At 36.2% G+C, this 22,185-nt stretch overlaps 1 protein-coding gene across 1 annotated transcript; it reads right to left on the bottom strand.

Moving 5' to 3' along the window:
* Positions 1–11,100: 11,100 nt before the first annotated feature.
* Positions 11,101–11,700, bottom strand: LOC113239165 (protein GVQW3-like). Its single transcript, XM_026476039.1, has one exon. It carries the CDS (start codon positions 11,698–11,700, stop codon positions 11,101–11,103), a length of 600 nt encoding a protein of 199 aa, XP_026331824.1.
* Positions 11,701–22,185: the final 10,485 nt, after the last annotated feature.

Below are 22,185 nucleotides of genomic sequence, written 5' to 3'. Positions count from 1 at the left end.
TATCCAACGAATCTTCTCTTCTATTTAGAGTACTCATAGTAAATATTCGTAAAGAGGCCTAGGAGCTGGCTATATACGTGAGAAGTGAAGGAGCCTACGCCGACAATCTAGGCTGGTCCTTAAATAGGAAATGATAATGAAACAAGATACCTAGATACCATTAATAAGAAACAGAAGTCCTTGGCTGTCGATTTTCCTGTTTCCTGAAGCCCAAGTTCTTCTATTACTTCTGAAAAGTGGTTATTTCGTTCCTCTTTTCTCTGCTCGCCGTATCCAACATTGTTGTCGTAACTACTAATCTAAGAGATCTAAGTCTGCCAACAAATGGATTACTTGTCTGCAGTTAATTCGAGAAGTCGTGAGTAACTGCATACAACTCAAACTTCAACTGCAAGCTTCTGCCGCAATCGATATGATCGGAACGCTAATCCGAGAATCAAAAGTAGCCGTTAACATTGTGACAGAGATTTTTGACATTCTTGAGAGAATGTATGGTTTTTGTGTTTGAAACAACTTGATCTTTAGCCGTAACGGCAAATGGTTACGATTACTTGAGGGTTTAATCAACTTAATGATTAAACAAAAACACAATTGGTGAAAGTTTTCTCGGCGGATTTATATAATTTGTAATGGCATCTTTGTTTATATTTTTTGTCACAAATTTCAACGCAGAGTAAATATAGTTGGGGCTTACAAACGTGAATTTATTGACAAATTAAAATTGAGAATTTCCATAGCGGTATGTTTATTTCTGCTGCATGCAGTAGTACACATCGACTTCGCGCATGCAGTTCGTCTAGCAGCAACCTTACTTAGAAAAGCAAACGTTCTTCACCTATCATCGTATGCCTACCTTGTGAAAATTACTGCTCAAGATACGAAGTATTAAACCGAATGTAAGTTGCTCTGCATTACCTAATATTAGTTATGACAATTGATCAGAGCAGAGACGATTTACGTCAAACGCCCTGAGCTTATAAAAAATTGTTTTATTGTTCTAGAAACAACAACTAGTAACGTACCGAATTATTTACGTATATAAAGTTTAATAAATAATAATAAAGTAGTCTTTAAATTTTTGAACTTTTGTAATCTCTATTTTAATAAACAGACACTTTTACCTGGTTCATTTATAATTAAACCACAATAACCGCTGCACCTGCCGCTAACATTGGCTATCTTCTAGTATGATTAACTGAAATAAAATTTCAAAACATTTCACAAAACGCCTTACACCGTAATAATCACGTTTTACTTTCTTAGCAAAAACCAATTAAGTTCACAATTATTTTATTTTCCCGCCTTTTAATCGAAGCAAAGTAAAGTTTTTGAACTAACAGGAAAAGCTTGCAGACCCTGTAAAATTGAATTCCAATGAACTGTAATAAAATATCGAGTTTCCGTTGCTACTCGTATTTGTTAAGTCCCGTACAAATTCTGTACGAGCGAATATTTTGTAACTTAAACTCTGAAATAGTCCACGTAGAACGCTATATAGTATACGAATCCGCCATGCCTCCGCGCTCACGACATTAGCTCTACGTCAGAATTCAGAGTGAGTGACACTCCAACTGTAAAACTCGTAAAACTCGACAAACTGCATTAAGTACATTAACATGTACTAAATATAATTGCATGCTACCCTGTGGTCATTTCCTTATTTTTTTTCCATCCTCTAAGGGTCATATACAGTATACAGGCACATGACACTTGTCAATGTATGTGTCAGGGTGACTGCCGCATTGACAGTGCCCCTCAGATTTTCGTGATTTAAAGTTCTGAGCGGCACTGCAGCTGTCATGAACAGGCTACGCTTGCCACCAGGCGCACGACTTGTTCGTCCCGACACTTTGATAGCATAAAAATAAAAAATAAAAATTCTGAACCGATTCCGATGACTATTTATTTGACTGAAAGGGGGTACTTTTGCAGTTTTCAGTTTGAGAAATTGTGTCGACTGCTCTTACTACTTCAAAAATTTTTATCCACATTAATCAATGTCTATCTGTTCTGGTACGAACTCGCATTCTGAGATTCTTCGGTCATGTCTCAAGGCTAAAATATGATTAATATAAATTAATTTTGTAACTATTGTTCAAAGTAGGGTTTGCATTAAAGTGAAGAATTTTTTTTTTTACTAAAATATATTTTGTTTTCAATTATTTCTTTTTCCTCATTGTCTCCTGACCCACGCCCAATACTAGAAATTGATGTTTTTCTAAAATACAATTCAAAAATTTACCTACATTTCGTTTTTAGAAGGCAAATTAGATACATGAAAAGGCTTCGCATACAAGATTTGCATTTGACAAATGAAACTGGTTGATTAGTGTGAAAACACCAAGTTAGTACTTAGAGGATGGAAAAAATAAGTCAAAGAGTTAGTATCAGTTCTCCGGAAGCTGTCACGGCGTCGATATACATTATTTTACAGTACCAAGTGACGGGACGATCAAGTCGTGCGCCTGGTGGTAAGCGTATCTATAACAATTGCAGTGTCACTTAGAGATTTTAATCACAAAGATCTTCTTTACCCGCAACCTTGAGACATAAGTTTATAAGTCCCCTTCCAAAGTGGAACGCACTAATGCTCACATAACACTTGGCGACAGAAATAGGTATGGTGACAGTATTCTTCACAAAATAAATTAATACCTTTTCACAAATACTGGTTATTCATAATCGTTATCATCACAAACCTATACACTTCACACACCTGGACATGGTTCTCTCAATGACACTAGTGTTAGGCCCTAGCCCGCTACACTGCTCGTAGTACGACATGACGACCTCTAACGGCTCTGAAGAGTGTTTCATTGAAAATGTTGCCCTTCGACTTCAAAAGAAATGCTAAATCTAATTATTAATACAAAGATCGAACATGAAAAAAAATTCAGAATTTAAAAAACTACCGCCTATGCCACCTAATCTCCTGATTCTCCTGATAACCTGAAATCTGAACAGATAGTGGAGTACATCAGACTAAAAGCCAAATACACCCTGAGAGTCGAGCGGTTGGAGTCCTGCTACAACGTGAATTTTAATTTCCTTGTGGTGAGAGTGCCGACGGACATGCAAGAGGAATTTTAGCTTAAGGGAAGGGACATATATCGGTAATTCCGCGGCCGGTTACCAGACACCAGATTGAGCCACATGTCACCGACACGTGCAATTCGTGTGGATTAGTTATTTAGTATAAATAGTTATTATTATATTGTATGTTAGTCTTTAAGGTACCTTTATATTATATGGCTCATGTTGCCAGAATAAGAAATAAATAAAAAAAGGACTCGAACCGCGTCTGTGCCATAACAGGGCCACCGCTCTATCAGTCAGCCAGTGCTGTGCGATTCTTTTTCGTAATTTTTTCTATGCGTTTGTTACATATCAAACGAACGAAGAACTGAGCCACAAATCGAGTCAGCAGAGTAAAAACAAAGTTTTTTATTCTGCCGACTCGATTCGTGGCTCAATTGGTAGAGACCACCCTGGTATAGCCGAGACGGAAGTTCAAGTCAAATCAGATTGAAGGAATTTTTCTTTGTGTTCGATCTTTGTAATAATAAATTTATAAGTAAAAAAGTTTATAAGTAAAAATTTTCATCGAGGGCCTTGCCCAGAAGGCTGGCAACATTTCCCCTATGAATTGCTAAACTTATACTTCGGTGGAAATAACTTCCAAGCTTGTGGTTACCAGAGGCTTCTACGAGGTGATCCGACAGGTCGTTCGCTAGAAGTTCCACATGTGGCCCCCAAGGAACCAGAATTACAATGGTTTCAACCGCAAAAGGCACAAAACTGTAGCACTGAGTCTTAGTAAATACGTTTTACTAATTCATTTACTTTTTGTGAAATTACTCCACTAGTTTGTTATAAATATTGCATTAAAATTTGTAATAAAAATAAAAATAAAATAAATTATCGAGTTCTTAGGTTTCGCGATTGCATTTCCTAAAATAAATCATTTCTTAACTTTAATCATTATAGTCAGTGTATTAAAGAAAATATCTTAGATTCAAATTCATAATAGAATCAATTACTTATTTGCTAATGTTTTGCAAATACTCTATAGTGTAGATATAACCTTGGAAATCCTCTATATGATCTCTACAAGGCAATAAGACAAGCATTCCCCCATTGACCTACACATTCCCCGAACTATCACAGCTAGCTAGCTATTCACTGCTATTTTCACTACGAATTTAATTAATACATTTTCCGCGACCATATAATTTATGGATAACAATGAATTGTTAGCTTTGTATACGTCCATTAAATTTCTTAATTCCTTCCTAAAACCATTCATAAGCAAACCTTGCCGCAGCCGCAAACATGTCATTAGTAAATAACATAATTAAGGTATCATAATTTTTCCTGTAAGTAACTTCAGTCTAATGTCATTCTAGTTGTGTAATACATTAAATATATTTGCTGCAATAATATTGAAACCGGTCAATGACTGCTTATCAACCTATTTACTAGTTTCTTTCAACTGTATTAGTATTAAATAACCTTATATGAAGTTTGTAAATAATAATAATAATGATTTATTTTCTCCACAAATTTTGGTTACAAAGTAATTGATATAGAATCAGGTTTTATTCAACAGACGACAAAATCTGTTGGAGACTGGAATCTAAACTGGATCAAGAAATCGTGTCTTAGGCTTCCAGGCTCCTCATACTCGATCATACGTGTTAAGTTAAAACTATTGAGTTTACACCAATTTTGACGGAGACAAATTTCGAAGATTTTCGAAGCGGATCAAAGAAATTTTTTCTGAGTGTTCTATCTTTGTATTAATAATTATAACAGGCTAGTGGAGTAATTTCACATAAAATAAGTGAATATCAATTCAATAAAAATTTAGATACAATGAATAGCGATATCTCTAACCGGGGCTGGTAGCTGTAAAGGTATCTAACTGGGTGACGATATATCATAGATTTCTCATAGATGGTGCTACGGCTAATAAGTCGTTGAAAAACCAAATACAAAGATACGACGCAAGCACATAGAAAAATTCGTGAGGTCCGCTGGTTCGTTCCGTTGCTTAGTTGGTATAGCGTCTCACACGGTATGCTAAAAGACGTCGGTTCGAAGCCTGATCTAAAGAATTTTTTCTGAGTGTTCTATCTTTGTGTTAATAATTATAACAGGCTAGTGGAGTCATTTCACATAAAATAATTGAATATCAATTCAATAAACATTTAGATGCAATGAATAGCGATATCTCTAGCCGGGGCTGGTAGCTGTAAAGGTATCTAACTGGGTGACGAAATATCATAGATTTCTGATAGATGGCGCTACGGCTAATAAGTCGTTGAAAAACCAAATACAAAGATACGACGCAAGCACATAGAAAAATTCGTGAGGTCCGCTGGTTCGTTCCTTTGCTTAGTTGGTATAGCGTCTGACACGGTATGCTAGAAGACATCGGTTCGAATCCGGATCGAAGGAATTTTTCTGAGTGTTATATCTTTGTACTAATAATTATAACAGACTAGTGGAGTAATTTCACATAAAATAATTAAATATCAATTCAATAAAAATTTAAATAATGTTGTTACTATTTGGTAGTAACGTGAACAAAATTATGAATAATTTTATTGTACAGTTTGTATCCGAGTCCATTAACAAACTTTTATTATGATATCCAGTGACGCGAAGGGACAAACAAGTCGTGCGCCTGGTAGTAAACGGCACGCCAATGCATGACAGGTGCATAGCTTGAAATCGCAAAAATCTGTGAAACACTGTCCCTGCGCCCATCACCCTAAGTTATAAGTTGACAAGTCGCATGTGCCTTACTTCTAAAAACTCCACCAGTACCTTTACGCTTCAAAAATGAAATGAAGTAATGCTCACATTACTGCTTGAGGGCAGAAATAGGTAAGTAGGCAGTGCTTCACTGGACAAACTCTTTCACAGGAACTCTACTGCTACTAAATTATATCTAGATACATTAAAAAGACCATAAAGATGTGTAAGCGTATGTTGAGCCGTAACGTACCTACAGAGATTCAAACAGAAACTTTACACTCTTAACTAAATTTCAAAAGCTCAGTTATCGTCGAGTCACCGCTGCAGAAGTTATATCGAGGAAAGTAGAACTAAATTTCGATTTAAATACGTATTTATCCGTTACTTTAGTGAATATGTTGAGACATCTCGCAGTAGTTTTCTATTCAAACTTTACACCTTGCTATCCAAAAAAGTAAATGTACGTTCAATCTGAATTACATAACGTTTCTGCTAATGTGCGAATCAAATGACAGCATACAGTCAATGACCCGAGCGAGGGAAAATCTCGAGGTTGCTAGGCGCCGCGACGGCGATCACACGAACCTATATACGCTGATGCTAAGTAGGTTATACAATACGATACACGATTTAGGGCCGCTTTTAGTTTTTGCTTAAGAATATCTTTACTATTCAAACAAGTCGCCAAATACTTTTAGCGTTAAATTATACTCTTGTAGCTAAGGATCCGTTGTTCAAGGAACTCATATCCTGCCCCATATAAATAATAAAAACAATTACTTCTATCCAAAATCGTTGGCGTACGCAGACGACAGTACAGTTGCGGATATGTATATTTGCGACTGAGGCAACGACAATTTATTCAGATTCCACTTCTAATGCGACCTAAACACGGTCGTCTTTATTTATTGCTAAAGCTAATCTATTTTACCGAACGTCTTACCCTCGTCCATCCATTTTAACTACCGATCATCTTGAGCTTCTTGGTACAAACACTTCGTTCATATTTAACGTTGCACGTTAAAAGACTTCGGGAGTAGTAGTGACATTGCGATAACTTCTTAAACTACATGTATCCATCCAATGCCAGCCCGATCTTTTATAGATTACTATTACCACCTTTGTCTGTATATATGGGTAGAGCTTGCAACTTGGACTCTGAGGAGAAAGGTTCCTAGAAACGCTTTTATAATACTGTTCTGATGTAGTAGAAGTTGCAGAGTCTTAGTGAGTATTTACGCCGGGTCGTCTGCCGGCCTTCGGTAGACAACTTCGCCTCCTGAAGGCGATGCAGTCGTCAGCTCGCCATTTACATGGAGTCGTCTGCCACCATCCACAAACTACTTCGCCTTACCGAAAGCGACGCACCAGTCGCTTCGGTCGTCTTCGGCTGCAAACTACCGTCGTCAGACGACTCACTATTTACACCGGGTAGCAAAAGTCGCCTAAATATTTCATGTAGATACACCATTAACTGCTAGCGTAATAAGACAAGTATGGTAACTCCATTCAAACGTAGCAGCTCGGCTTGTATGTGTGCATGCCCGCCGTGCGCTATGCATAGACGCACACATTCGTATAACAACGAAAGGCTCGTCAGACGACTAGCATAGTCGTATGCAATGGGAGTGCATCACGAGATTATGCGAATGTGTGGGTCCGTACACGGCACGCGGCGGGCGTAGACATTTACACGCGCTGCTACATTTGTGTAGAGTTACCATACTTGTCTTTTTATACTATGCTCAAGCAGAGTACAAGGCCTCTTTGTACGTTTCTTACTGGATACGTTTACGGAATACCGTTATCCATATAGTTATTACGGTTTATTTCCTTAAGTGTACAGCGAGGATGCGAGATTCATTATCTATTGATCAGTTCTCCGACAGAATTTTTTTTTTTTTGGCGAAATGAAAATTTATACTTTCTAGGCAAATTAGGCTTCATTCTCGACTACATCGTCAATCATTCCTTATAGTGATATTGTAGTTGGGTGTTCTGTAACCTATATAATAATGTTTTACGAAAGAGATATTAATGTGTCGTTTTTTAAAAGTCTTTCCCAGCCCTACATACTACATATCTCGTCTGTCAAGTGCTCATTTTTGTTCACTTCATTATAAAAGCTCATGTTACGGGCGTAGTATGGTTAGCAGTAATAAGTGATCAAATAGTGACGTAATATTTGAAGCTTAATCACATAATATCTTTTATTCTCTTTTTTTTATTTGTTAAGAATATTTAAATAATTAAGGTGTCAAATGTCGACTGTTTTTACTAAAGTGTTGTGTATAGCTATAATTGGATTGCAGGTTTATATTCATTCATGTAGAATAGTTTTGTTAATGAATATTCTGCTCTGTAATCTGTTACTGCACCTTGTCCAATAAAAATAAATATAAAATAAAATAACGCGTATCGAATGAAAACAGTCGCCCCGCCACTTTATTTCTTTTACCGGGCCATTGAAAAAATATGTAAGTAACACGACTATTGTTTCTAGGCTATTAATATCACTTCCTAATTGGTAACATAAAAACATAACAAAACATGAAAAACTTTCATATCCCTGCAAAAATTATGATTTGTGGTCAGGACAACGTGCCATACAGAAAACGTACAAATTTTCAGGGTTCCATTATTTAAAGACAAAAAACTTAGCTATATAGTGAGTGTGCAATTTACGAAATAAATATTTTTTTACTCTACTCTGTTCACAATTTTTTGCCAAATAAGATTTAAATTCATACTGAAACTATACAGACAGCCCTAATAAGTATAAACTTATTACGTTTATATACACACAGTATTAGCTTCCATTAACCAAGTTATGTTTGCAATACATAACGGGTAGATTATAGGATTATAGTAAATCTGATTTACGTGGTTTGACACAATCATCCGCTCCCAATCATGAAGACGATTAGTTAAATTGAGATATATGTTGTTAATTTTGCAATGGAGTTAGAAGTTTTTAAAATCTACACATTATCTCTTTTATAAACGAATATTTTACTTTAATTCTATTACCGTTTCTTAAAATAGTTCCAGTGGAGCTCCTTGTAAAAGAGTTCGTCCAGGGAAGTACTGCCATCTTAACTATTGCTGCCGCCAAGCAGTACCTAATGTCGGCATTACTGTGTTCCGGATTTGAAAAGTAAGGATGTTAGTGAAATTACAGGCACATGGGACTTATCAACTTATGTCTCAGGGTGACGGGCGCAATGACAGTGCCCTTCAGATCTTTGCGATTTAAAGCTCTGAGAGGCACAGCAACTACAATGGACAGACGTGCAGTTTACCATCAGGCGCAAGACTTGTTCGTCCCGTCACTTGATATTATAAAAAAATATACATGTAAATTATTACAATTTATTAATTTATCACAAAGTGGAATAGTACAAAAATTGCACCTTCTATAAACACGTATCCGGAATAAATATAAATTCTTAACCGACTTCAAAAAACCTTAACCTCAGTATAGTGGTCCCATTCAAATTTGAAGAAAAAGAAGATATTCCACCTCTAAAGGTGGCAAATTAGAGGATGAATCTGGATTATTAGATTTCAACCACTTTCCGTTAACCGATTTTAACAAAACTTGACAAATAGTTGTAATGCACAAACTGTTGAGGTCGGCTTTTTTATAAAAAAAAAATATAATTATTGTATTATTCTTCTCTAATTGTCTTATATAAATAAATACTCTTGTAGTCTTAATTGACTCTAATATAACAAATTGAATACTTGTTCTTGACACGCATTGAACAAAAATTATGTACTAAAAGGCCACTCTCTTCTAAAAACCCGTTGACACATCGATCATATATTAGCGAGCAATTTACAGAGATTGCGAAGTAATATGTGATCGACATTTGAACGGAATACCATCGAGTAATACCTACTTTGGAACAATGATACAACTTTGTATCATAAAATGTTTCGTAGTGTCATGCTTAAATCAAGTCAATACAGAAACAATCGATGTTCACTTACAAACAACAACAACCATAATTCGTTAGATATTAGAAAACTTACTTATATCGAAGGACAAAACAAATATGAGCTACGAATTCTGAATAAACTACTATACTACACAGTATTGTGAGGCAGGTTGGAGACTTTCAGCAAGTCTACTTACTGCTCGGTATATAATTCTCTCTTCACTCTAATTTAAAAAAATACCTCAACAACATGGAACATAACCAATTTAATTTAGGCAACGTTTTTGGATGATGACCTTTTCTTTGAAAAAAGCCGTTAATGGTTTGACCTGTCGCCTCTCAAGCATAGGCCGTGGGTTCAAACCCAGACCTCTAAGTTTCCCGGAATTTATGTGCGAAATTTACCATGAGCTTTTCGGGTAAGAAAACATCGTGATGTGAAACCTGCATGTCGAAGAAGGTTCACAGCTTTCAGAAAACGTGTAAAGTCCCCAAACCGCATTGGGCCATCGTCGCGGGCTTTGACCTAAGCCCTCGCCTGAGAGAAGACCCGTAGCCAGCAGTGGGACGTATAAATGGGGTGATGATTTTCAGGTCATCCATTTAAAATTACTTAGTGGGGACCTGGTTTTGCATTTAATCCCCTTGTAATAAATAAAACACAAAACGTAAATTCATCCAAACACAAAACCTAAATATATCTCGTCCGAAATTTTAAAAACATTAGAAACCTATAGGAAATGAAACTATTTTTCCGGATTTAATTCGCGTATATTTGTTTTTTCAAACAAACCAACGTTGCGGGCCCTTTACTGGTCCCATGGTCACGGTTGACACTCAACCATGACCTTGGGACCTGCGCGCGATATACGTAGGTCACTCAATAAGTTTTGAGATAAAGAAAAAATATCAAACATATTAATATAATTTATTTTACATTTTTTCAAAATACTCTCCATCATTATCTAGACAAAGTTTCATTCGCCTAAACCAACTCTGAAAACACTTTTGCCAGTCTTGATCCGTCAGCATTGAAATTGCCATTTCGTAGGCAGCTACTGCTTCTTCGACACTCAAAAAAAATTTTCCTTTCATTTTTCCTTCACTGTTGGGAACGAAAAGAAATCGCAGGGAGCCAAGTCAGGGCTGTACGGCGGGTGATTTAAGGTTTCTATACCAGATTCCGCAATAAACGCCTTTGTTCTGAGAGACGTATGTGAAGAGGCGTTATCGTGATGCAGCATGATTCCCCGAAGCCCGGTCTTTGGTCTCCTCTCCCGCACAGCTTGGAAAACTTTTGGCAATGCTACTGTTGTGTACCATTCTGAACTAACAGACCTACTATTTTCTAACACTGACGTCGACAAATGTCCGCTCCGAGAAAAAAAACTAGCTACCATTTTTTGCCGACGTTTCGAGGTCTTTGCAACTTTGTCGGTAATTGTCCCTCTGCGAAGACCCACACCGACGACTGCTTCTTGCTTTCTGGATCATATTGATAGATCCATGTTTCATCACCAGTAACGATTTCTGAAACACGTCTCGATGTCCCGTTTTCGAAACGTATAAGCATTTCTCGGCACCAATCCACTTGAGCCTGTTTTTCAGTACCGGAGAGCAATCGTGGGATCCATCGACAACAAAGCTTCCTCACTCCAAGATGTTGATGCAGGATAGTATTGACGCTCCCCGAACTAATGCCTAGGATCTTCTCAATGTTCGTGTACGTGATTCGTGGGTCTTCTCGCACCAACATTTCAGATGTCCACACATTTTCTGCAGTAACTGCTGTTTCCGGGCGTCCGCCTCTTAGGTCATCTTGAAGGTTAGTTTTGCCTCTTTTAAATTCCTTAAACCACCTAAAAACTGTTGCACGAGAAGGAGCTGAGTCCTCTAATGCTGACTGCAAACGTTCCAAACTTAATTGTTCAGTTAAACCACATTTAAAATCATAGAAGATCATAGCGCGAAAATGTTCACGGTTAAGATCCATTTTTGCAAAGAAAAAGCGCGGGAAGCGTTGTAGTAAAATGACTAACAATGTCATATTTTTTTTAATTTAGCTAAATTGCTTTTGGTGACCTATTTTTAAATAAATTTGCTTTTTAAAAACATATAATACGGCTGCGTTTCATTTTTAAATTTCGAGCATCTCAAAACTTATTGAGTGCCCTACGTAATACGCAATTTAAATCCGGACAAATTGTTTCATTTTCTATGTAACAATCGCGAAAACCTAAGAACTGGATTAGATACCTATAGTTTTAAAATAAGCTCCTTCTTAATAATAGTCTTTCGTACCATTGGCCACCACGCTGGCTAAATGAAGGCGGATTTGGCAAAATGAAGATCTCAGTAACTAGTAACACGAACCGATTCGAGCAAAACAGAAACAAGCATCATACAAAATTATTACTCAAGTCCCAAATAAGCCTAAGTATATTATATCAACCGCATAAACCTCTACAACAATCTCTAATCTAAACGAAAACTGTCTCTTTGCAAAGCGTAACAAACTAAACTTCGTACATGTTGAGCAAGACGAGAAAGACGATATCATTTAGGTATTTTATTATTTTATTATTCGGCTGTGTATATAGTTAAGTGAAAATGGAATTCCCAGACGTGTGCTGGCATAATACTGGAGCGACATCAATTTTCATTCTACGCCATCATCCAGAGCTTTGTATCGATGTTGGATACAGATACACGTAACCCATTATCATGCAAAATGTTTTCTACACTGTTTCCCTTGAATTTGGTAACTTTCACAGATTTCTAAGGTTTTAATAATAAATTAAAAAGTAATGTAGTGAATTATTTTAAATATTTTAATTTTTTATTATGATACTAAGGAACTGGAGGAACAAGTCGTACGCCTGGTGATATACAAGACACGCCTGGCCATAGCAGTTGCAGTGCCACTCGGAGATTTAAATCGCAGAACTGAGGAGCACTGCCAAAATGACAAGTCCCATGTGCCTGTAATCTTACAAGCACCCCTAGTTTTCAAAACCTGAACGCAGTAATGCTTACATTACCTACTGCTTGGCGGCAGAAATAAGTAGGCTTGTTTCGCCTCTCGCTTGAAACTGTTGTAGTTCCCTGGTCGTGGAAGCTTGCAAACGTGCAACCAGTGCCTAAAAAAAAGAAGCAGAGCTGACCCTGTCAACTGACCTCTCTCAGTCACTTCCATACTCTGCAAGACTATGGAACGTGTAACAACCGTCTCCTATCGTACCTTGAATATAACGATCTCCGCACTTAATTTTTAATTAAAAAAATTAAAAAATATAGTAAGGTAGTACTTCTCTGGATGAACTCTTTCACAAGTAGCTCTACTGCTACTTAATTAAATGTAAAATAAAATGAGAAAAGATTTTTATGCGCTGAGGATGTTTAGGTAAACGCATAACTACGTAACATAAATTATTTTCATTAAAAAAACCGTACAAAGGTTCCAATTTACTCTAAATAGTTACGTATTCCAACCTCCTTTGAGAATCTTAGTAGAAACCACAAATATCATACGGCCTACGTATAGTGTACGGACTAAAATAGGTAATAATGAATAATGGTGCGTGTTTTGTGTTTGTCAAAGATATTTTATTCTCGTATAATGATAGATAATGTGTTAGTTTCTGTAACAGACCATGTAAACACGATCTTAGTGCATTATATGTTAGGAAGCGATTTTGGCTCTCTTCCAGACACTAGACAAAATGATGATACATAATAGAATAGTGGGTACGCCGGCACGCATTCAAATTATGGACTACATTATGTATTATAGAATACAGTTCAATAGGACGAGAATATCTTTGTAGCATGGAAGAAAATTCTGAGCATTATGCGGTCTAGGTTATCGACATACAAAGTTGGAGGATTCCGTTTGTACGTCTTGGATAAGTCAAGCGCTACCTAACATACATAAAATTGTTTAACTTGAGTGGTGCGTGCTCCACCGCTGGAGCAGACGAGAACCGCAAAAAGCTTTGTGCATTTTGCGGTGGAAACTCTAGGTCCCTGGCAATCAGAACTCCTGTCTAAGAATTCATAATTCATTTATTCATTGTTTCATATGAATTAACAGAGGTGTTACATAATAGTATTCCAGCACATGAACCCTGTAAGGGCACTACAATGATAATACCTTAACTTATCTTTAATCTCGTACACAAGCTATTCCCACAAGTTCTGATTTGATACTTTCCGTTATTTTATTGAAAATTTTAATTGTCATAGCTAGGGGATCTATACATTTCTATCACTTCCATCACATTATAACAAAACTTCAGTACACGCACTATGGCGCATACTTGATAAATTTAATGATATCTGTTTTTTTCTTTTCTTCCATACCAAATATATTTAGGCATTGAAATTGACGAAACCTTATAACTTTATTATAAAAAAGACCGATTTCAGGAGTTCGTGGAATTACATCTATTTGCCAAGTTTTCTTGAAATCGGTTACCGGAAAGTGAGGTAAACCGGATTCATCCCCTAATTTGCCACCCTTAGAGGTGGAATATTTTCTTCAAATTTGGACTAATACTGAGGTGCCCTCTTTCCTACACAAAAAGAATCATCAAAATCGGTGCACAAATGACGGAATAATTGCGTAACATTAACATACACACAAAAAACAAATACAGTCGAATTGAGAACCTCCTCCTTTTACGAAGTCGGTTAAAAATTGAACTTCATATTACTATTTCTTTCCTGAGTCGTCCAGGTGCCTTGTTTCACAATTCTTTAAGATGTTATAGTAAATATTAGTCGGCCTACAATGATAGTGCTGTCATTGTAATATTAAATAGTATTATTATGAATACAAAATCCTTCAAAATCTGACTAAGCTCGTCTGTTGCCTCGCTATGGCTACCAGTCTTACCAACTGAGCTACAATCAAATCAATTGATCTTGCGAACTATTTTGTGCCCATTTTAGATCTTTGTATTGGGTTTAAACGACATTTTTGCCGTAGGACACCACCTATCAGAAACATTAAAGTTTCTTCGCTTAGCCAAGTTTCAGAGCTACCAAAAGCCTGATAGAGATGTTTGTTTGATCTTGTATCAATAATAATAATAGTATTTTCACAGAAGAAATATTAATATCATTGTAGGAAAAATATCATGATATTCAATAAATGAGTTTCTCGGAATGTATATGCAAAATTTAATTTGAAATTTGCCATGAGCTTCTCTTTGATGGAAAACATCGTGATGAAACCTGCACGTTGAAGAACGTTCACAATCCTCGGAAATGTGTGAAGTCCCCAACCCGCATTAGACCAGCGTGGCGGACTATGGTGTAAACCCTCATTAGAGAGGAGACCCGTGCCCGTGGCAGCGGAACGTATAAAAGTTGATTCAATAAAATAAATATTGCCTATTGAATATTACTTTCCAGGTGCATAGAAAGTCAATTACAAGAAAAAAATATTCCCTTTTTCCTGTTCCTCATCCCTGTCTCCCAAAATTATATTGACTTAACCGATTACGCTAAATCAATAGTACTAACCTAGTGAGAGCTGAACAAAAATGAAGATTGTTTGGTCCCCCGGTATTTGCCCATATCGATCAACGTCTGGGACAACCTTATTTGGAGAATTGCAACACCTGCTGCTTTTATCTGCTATTTCGGTACCGATAAATCAGCAACAACATACTTATCACAGTGTTTGTAAACTAATGATCCATGGAAAATATTAATACAAAACACATACCTACAGCAGCAGGTAGAAGTTCACTTTTGTATTCTTGTAAAATTTGAGTCGATAAAAATGCAGAAAGTGATATTGAAAGAAGAGCAAACACAGGAAATCAAGTGAATGGCACGTTGCATGCCTTCACGAGCAGCCGGAAAATGTCGAAACGGCACGTCTGGCTGTGCATTGAGGGGTGCTGGTTCCTAAACTTTTGCATGATAGTGACTGTTAGATTTGGCAGGAGAAGCACGAACATAGAATTAATGCCACCATGGCCGAACGGTTGCCTTACTGGGCTGCCACGTAGAGGACCCGGATTTGATTCCCAGGCCCGGAGAAATATTTGTATGGCCTACATTTATTTCTCTCATGAGTTTGGGTGTAATTTTTGATTGTCTATGTGTCTGTTCATGGCACCCGCGATACAGGGTCTCCCGAGTGCGGGGCTATGCATGTGTGCGTTATTTTTTTTGTGATATGTAGTGACGGGACAAAAAAGTCGTGCGCCTAGAAAGTGGAAAGCGACACGCCTGTCCATAAGAGTTGCAGTGCCACTCAGAGTTTTACTAGTATTTTCACAAAAGAAAGTAAGTTTCACAAAGCGCTGTGGGCAGCGCTCGTCACCCTGAAATATAAGTTGACAAGTCTCATGTATGTAATTTCACCATTTAATGCAGTGGAAACGAGAGCTTCGAGAATTATGCTGGAGTGAGTCTGATGGATAAATTACAGAATAGTGTGATTGCGGCGTGGCCGAAGATATAGTGATAAAGGCAGAGAAAGAGTTGCTCAGATGGTTCGAACACGTAGCGAGAATGAATCAAAGAAGATTGTCGAAACTGATTTTTAAGGTGGAGAGCGGCAGGTTGGTAAGAGCGACCAAAGCGAACTTACCTGACGTCCTAAAGAAAGGCCAGGTCACGAACACCCTTGAGGTTAGCCTACGAGCATATATGAAAGTATAAATGCGTATTAATGGGGCGAATGATATGTGTCAGGACCGAAGCAAGTGGAAGGTGGTATATATGGTGATGAAATATATGCGTACATATGTGTTTCATGACTAATGCCTTTGACAGTCCATATACACTAATTGGTTACCTATCAGTAGTCCGAAATGTCATTTTCCAGAAATAACGTTTGGCGGAAATTTCATAACCTCGAAAGTAATTTTGAGAGGAAAATGTTTTTTCTTTTAAACCTAACTTAACCTAACCTAACCGAACCTAATCGTGTCTTTGCGATAAACATTCAACATATCCTGAAAGAACAACTGTTTCGTTATAATTCGGTTTTCGGTGTAATGAAAATTCGAACAAACGTTATTTTGGACAAAAAAAATTCAACTTTGTGATAGGTTACCACACTAATTTCCTAAATTAAATTTAAACGAGACATAAACACTGACAACTGCCCTCTCTATGTCATGGAAATTTAAAGTACAATAAAATTTGTCTTCCACAGACGACACTAATATTAATGTCAAAAATCAATATATATACAACCGTCATTTCAGGATCCAACAGAAACATGTCAGCCTTTAACAGGATTGATCCCATGTCATCGCCCACGTTTAGATGAAGACAGAATGGGGTGCCAATGCCGTCACGGCACGTTACAAGGATAATATTGACCGAGATTACCTGACCTGTGACGGCCGATGTACGTAAGAAAAATGAGGTCAAGAATATTAAATTATATATTATACCATCTGTTACGTCGTTGCGATTTAATAATTAAAATCAATTTTTTTGACGTACATATGCATAAGAATCGTACAATAGTTAATTATTATGAACAGTACCGGTTTCTTTAATATATCGCACCATTGGTGTAATAAGGCCACATCTGCGAAATGACAACTTTTCACGAGGAAGATTTACAGATTCTACGAACGAAATTAATCGGTTTTTTTTTAATTCTTAAATAGGAGAGTATAAACTTTCACATTGGTATACAACATTTAATTTTGTTTCATGCAGATTTTTTTGACGTGTGCATAGCATAGAGACTTGTCAAATTATGTCTTAGGGTGCACACGGGCACAGTGGCAGTGCCTCTAAGATCTTTGCGATTTAAAGCTCTGAGTGGCACAGCAACTGCTATGGATAGATGTATAGCTTACCACCATGAACACGAGCACGAGCTTGAGTATGACTTATTTGTCCCATCAGAAAGTTAACAAGTCCCATCATGCGCTGTAATTTTACCGTTCAAAACAGGCATTCAAAACACAGTAATAGTCACATTATTGCTTGGCGGCAGAAATAGGTAAGGTGGCAAGAGTTCGTCCAGGGTAGTAACCCTGGACGAACTCTTTCACAAGGAGCTTTACTGCTACTAAATGCTGCTTTACAGAAATAAGCTTAAACATATACATTTATAGATCGAGAAGCTGGCGCTGAGATACGAGTACAATAATTGAAATTTCCATCGAGATGCATATTACTGTTTGTCAAAGAATGCGGGGAAAATTAATAATGAATTTTAAGTTACGAGTTATGTTCCGTTACGTAATAAGACGACTGGTCCTGAGCACTGCGACTTGCCTCTATGTGCACTGTTGAAGTGTTTCGGAATGCGAAATACGAATATTGCTGAACATTCTTGTTTTGTTTCGTTGTTCTTTGTATGAGTTTTTGTGTTGTATGTGTTACATCTACATGTCTGTGGCTATGTCTCTATTCATAGTTTGTGGTTTTGTATTGTATATCAGATTATCTGTTTACCTACTTTTTGTTTTATTTAATGTATATCTAGGGGACTATAGGTTTATTTATAAGTTAATATTAAAATATGTATTTTTATATGTGTAACTGTCTGTCCCTCAATAAATTAAAAAAAGGACACTTACTAAAAATATAGTAAAGCAAATAAAATCAATTGTTTGAAAAAACAAATATACGCGATTTAAATCCGGAAAAATAGTTTTATTTCCTATATGTGTAACAATCGCGAAAACCTAAGAACTCGATATAATAAAGCAGGCAGACGAATAAATTCACATTTCTTTAAATATTTAAAAAATGGAATCTTATACAGTATTCTTGCTTTACTTTAACTACCAAGAAAACAATAAAGAAAAATTGCAGCATCGAGAACCAACAATAAAATCCTATAATATACAGCATAGGAAACTCGTACTTTTAACCTACTGAAACGTAACACAGCATAGACTCGCGCGAATGTTCCGAGAATCAAATTAGCGGTTTGTACAACATTACTACAGAGTGATAAAACGTATCGTAATTCTCACCCAAATGGGAATACAACGGTCATTACTCATTAGTAACTAAGACACTGCGTCAGTATAAAGACTTAACTAGACATATAGATTACAGCCAAGTTGTACCGTCTCTAGTACTAAATAAAACATAAAGTTTTGAGTGTGTACTGTAGCTTATCCACATGCAAAGTAATGTTAGACTGTGTTTAGTTTTAACAGACTAACAATACTTAGATAAAGCAGTAAACTATATTCATCTTTGAAAATGAAATATTTTTTTCCAATGTAAATCGCACATATTTATTTTTTCAAACAAACCAATATTTCCGGTCCTTTGCAAGTCCCATGATCACGGTCTATGTGTAACAATCGCGAAACCCTAAACTCGACATATGTTCATCTTTTGTTCGTTGTTATTACAAAGATTGAACACAAAGAAAAATTATTTCGATCTGCCTGAATTCAAACCAGTATATGTTGCCACCCCGGGGTCACCGCTTTGAGCTACAAATAAAATCAAAACACCGCCGTCATAGCTTGCAACAATTATATTAACAGTCCAGAATTTGTTATTTCTTTTTGAATTAGACACTACAACCAATCATTATAAAGATTTCATAGTGTTTCAAATGAATGTGTGAGTTTTGGCGACAGCGGTTCTGATAGTAATCGAGGCTAAAGGCATTTCTATTGCTTTTGTTCTTCCTTGGAGAATATTATCTATAAATTACGTACTTGACCATCTAATATAAATAGATATTAAATATTGAAAATATAACTTACCATCGCTCCTATTAACTCCCACAGTCAAAGTAATCACCGAACTGTCCTCAACAAGCGTTCCATTTTTTGTTTCCACTCCAAAAATTTGATCGTAACTTGAAACGAAACAGAGCATGGCAATCAGAAGTTAAGCTTCCAATTAAGATGAGAGAAACTGGGTTGTTAAATGGAGTCTGAATACGCAAAACACCAGAATTTTATTTCAGAGCCCGACGCTGTACTCTATATTTAGCTAGACGGTTCACTGCAATATTTCTTCACACATACAGTTCATTATAAATTATTATTAATAGTTTACCGACAGAGTCCATGAAACGAACGGAATAATCCATCATATATATAACTACTAATGTATTGTAAGTGTCATTATCTTCAGCTGTAATATTATTCCAAATAATTTCTATTTTCGACGATTTTACTAAGATAATTGCATCGTTAAATGGAAAACTAACAAGCAACAGCCTTCGTTATTTCTGAAACGGACTAAACATTTACAATTATTGCTCAATTCGCATAAAGCGTTAAACCAAACACTTTTATCTCCCTGAATTCGCACTTTATTTTCACTGAACTACCATCTTGTACTTGTGCTTGGGGCTAGAATTGTAACGAATTCGTACCCTTTTATCGCATGTGGAAAACTAAAAGTGTTTTTATCACATGAAAGTTTACATATTTATAACTTTGTTGCAAAAAAAATCGACCTACAAAGTTTGAGGAATTACATCTACTTACTTGCCAAGTTTTAGTGAGATTGGTTAACAGTTTTTTTTTAAAGAGTAAAGTGGGTGACATCCAATTAACCCGTTTCACCCCCTAATTTGTGGAACTATTTCTTCACATTTGAATGGATCGACTATTGAGGTACCCCCTTTCCAACAAAAAAACTCGAAATAATCGCGTACAATACACACAAATAGAATACGTGAACTTATCGATGTTGCTACTGCTAGACTAGTTTACTTTAGTTACTTCCATAGTATAGTATAATGTCCTACGGGATTCTCATGTGGGGTAAGGCAGCAGATAAACAAATCATATTTGTGTTGCAAAAACGAGCGATTCTGTATACCGTTTAGGTTCTCGGATTTATCTCAGAGAAAAATTTAAGGAGACTGGTATAATGACTGTGGCATCACAGTACATTTACTCAAATATTTTGTATGCCCGTAACAATATATGTAATTTCGTTAAAAAAGAAGATATCCATAACATTAACCTTAGAACTAAGTCCAAACTCATGGCACCACGTTTTCGTTTAACTAAGATAAACGATTTTTTTTATGGGGAACTGTATACGTCTTTACAATAAGATTCTGGAGCATGTATTAAGTTTACCATTTCCTAGGTTTAAGACTTACATTAAAAGTATTTTGATAGAAAAGTCATATTACAAAATTGTTGACAACGTAAAAAATTGTCGATAAAGATGTATATGTAGACGTAAGATGTAGATGTAGACGTGAGTCTAGATTCTACACAATTATGATTCAAAATGTATTTCTATCCGTAGAGTTTCTTGTTCTTCTCAGGGAGGTCAGCGTGGTGAACGAGCAGTAGCTTAAAAAATGACGTTTTCAAGTGTAAAAATGTTACCTATGCAATAAATGATTATTTGACTTTGACTTTGACTTTGACTTTGACAAAAAAAATACAATCGAGAACCCCTTTTTTTGAAGTCGGTTAAGAATAATACGAACTACATTAAACAAAATATTTAAGCATAAAAATGTTATCGACCAATTTCATTCGTAGTCTTTAAAACTCTCCTGAAAAATTGTTATTTAGCAGATGTGACTTTATTACACTAAGGCTGCGAATACTATTCACCATTTGACCGCTTCTAAAGTTGAGCTGTAAAAGTTGAAATCATTTGTTTTCCGTTTGCGTCAAGAATTTGTAACCGTACATGCATAATTGTATTAATTTTCTTAATGGCTAACTTTTAATTATTGAAATACATGTACGTTGAAATACATGTACATGTACATTTTATCAAGGACGTAATCATTCAAATTAATGCAAATTGACAAAACCATTATCACAAAATACAATCACACTTCGCGTCCGGATAAACACTTTCGTGAACAATGAAATTTTCGTTGTATTCCGATTCGATTAACTGAAAGCTAAAATACAAAATTTCATGAGAAATATTTATTCTACTTTAGATAATAAACATACCAGATTACTGATAAAGACACGTTATGATCGTTAATGGGTTCTTGTTATTGTATCGATGGCATATCTTCACCATTATGTTTGCCATCATGACGAAAGGATTTGCCAATTGGCGTAAGTTACTCGTAAATCAAATTTACATATCTAGTTTTTTTTTATAATATCAAATGACGGGACGAACAAGTCGTGCAGTCGAATTATAACAAATTAGTGGAATAATTTCACAAATAATAATTTAATATAAATTCAATACAAATTTAGATACAGTTAATAGGGACATCTCTAGCCTGTAAACTAACCTAACTGGGTATCGGTTTCGTAAAGGTCTCATAGATGACGCTACGGTTAAATGGTCGTTGAAAACCAAATAAATACAAAGATCCGACAACAAGCACATACAAAATTTCGTGAGATCCGCTGGTTCCATCGCTGGGTAGTTGGCATAGTAGTATTCGATCTTTATATTAATAATTATAATAACGTGTACGTTTTCAATGATACTAAGTGAAGGGATGAATAAGTCGTGTGCCAGGTGTTAAGCGACACGCCTGTTCATAACAGTTGCAGTGCCA

Source organism: Hyposmocoma kahamanoa, unplaced genomic scaffold (genome assembly GCF_003589595.1).
Source record: "Hyposmocoma kahamanoa isolate Upper Pololo Valley unplaced genomic scaffold, ASM358959v1 114, whole genome shotgun sequence".
Taxonomy (NCBI): domain Eukaryota; kingdom Metazoa; phylum Arthropoda; class Insecta; order Lepidoptera; family Cosmopterigidae; genus Hyposmocoma; species Hyposmocoma kahamanoa.
This window is presented reverse-complemented; position numbering and strand designations above follow the sequence as displayed.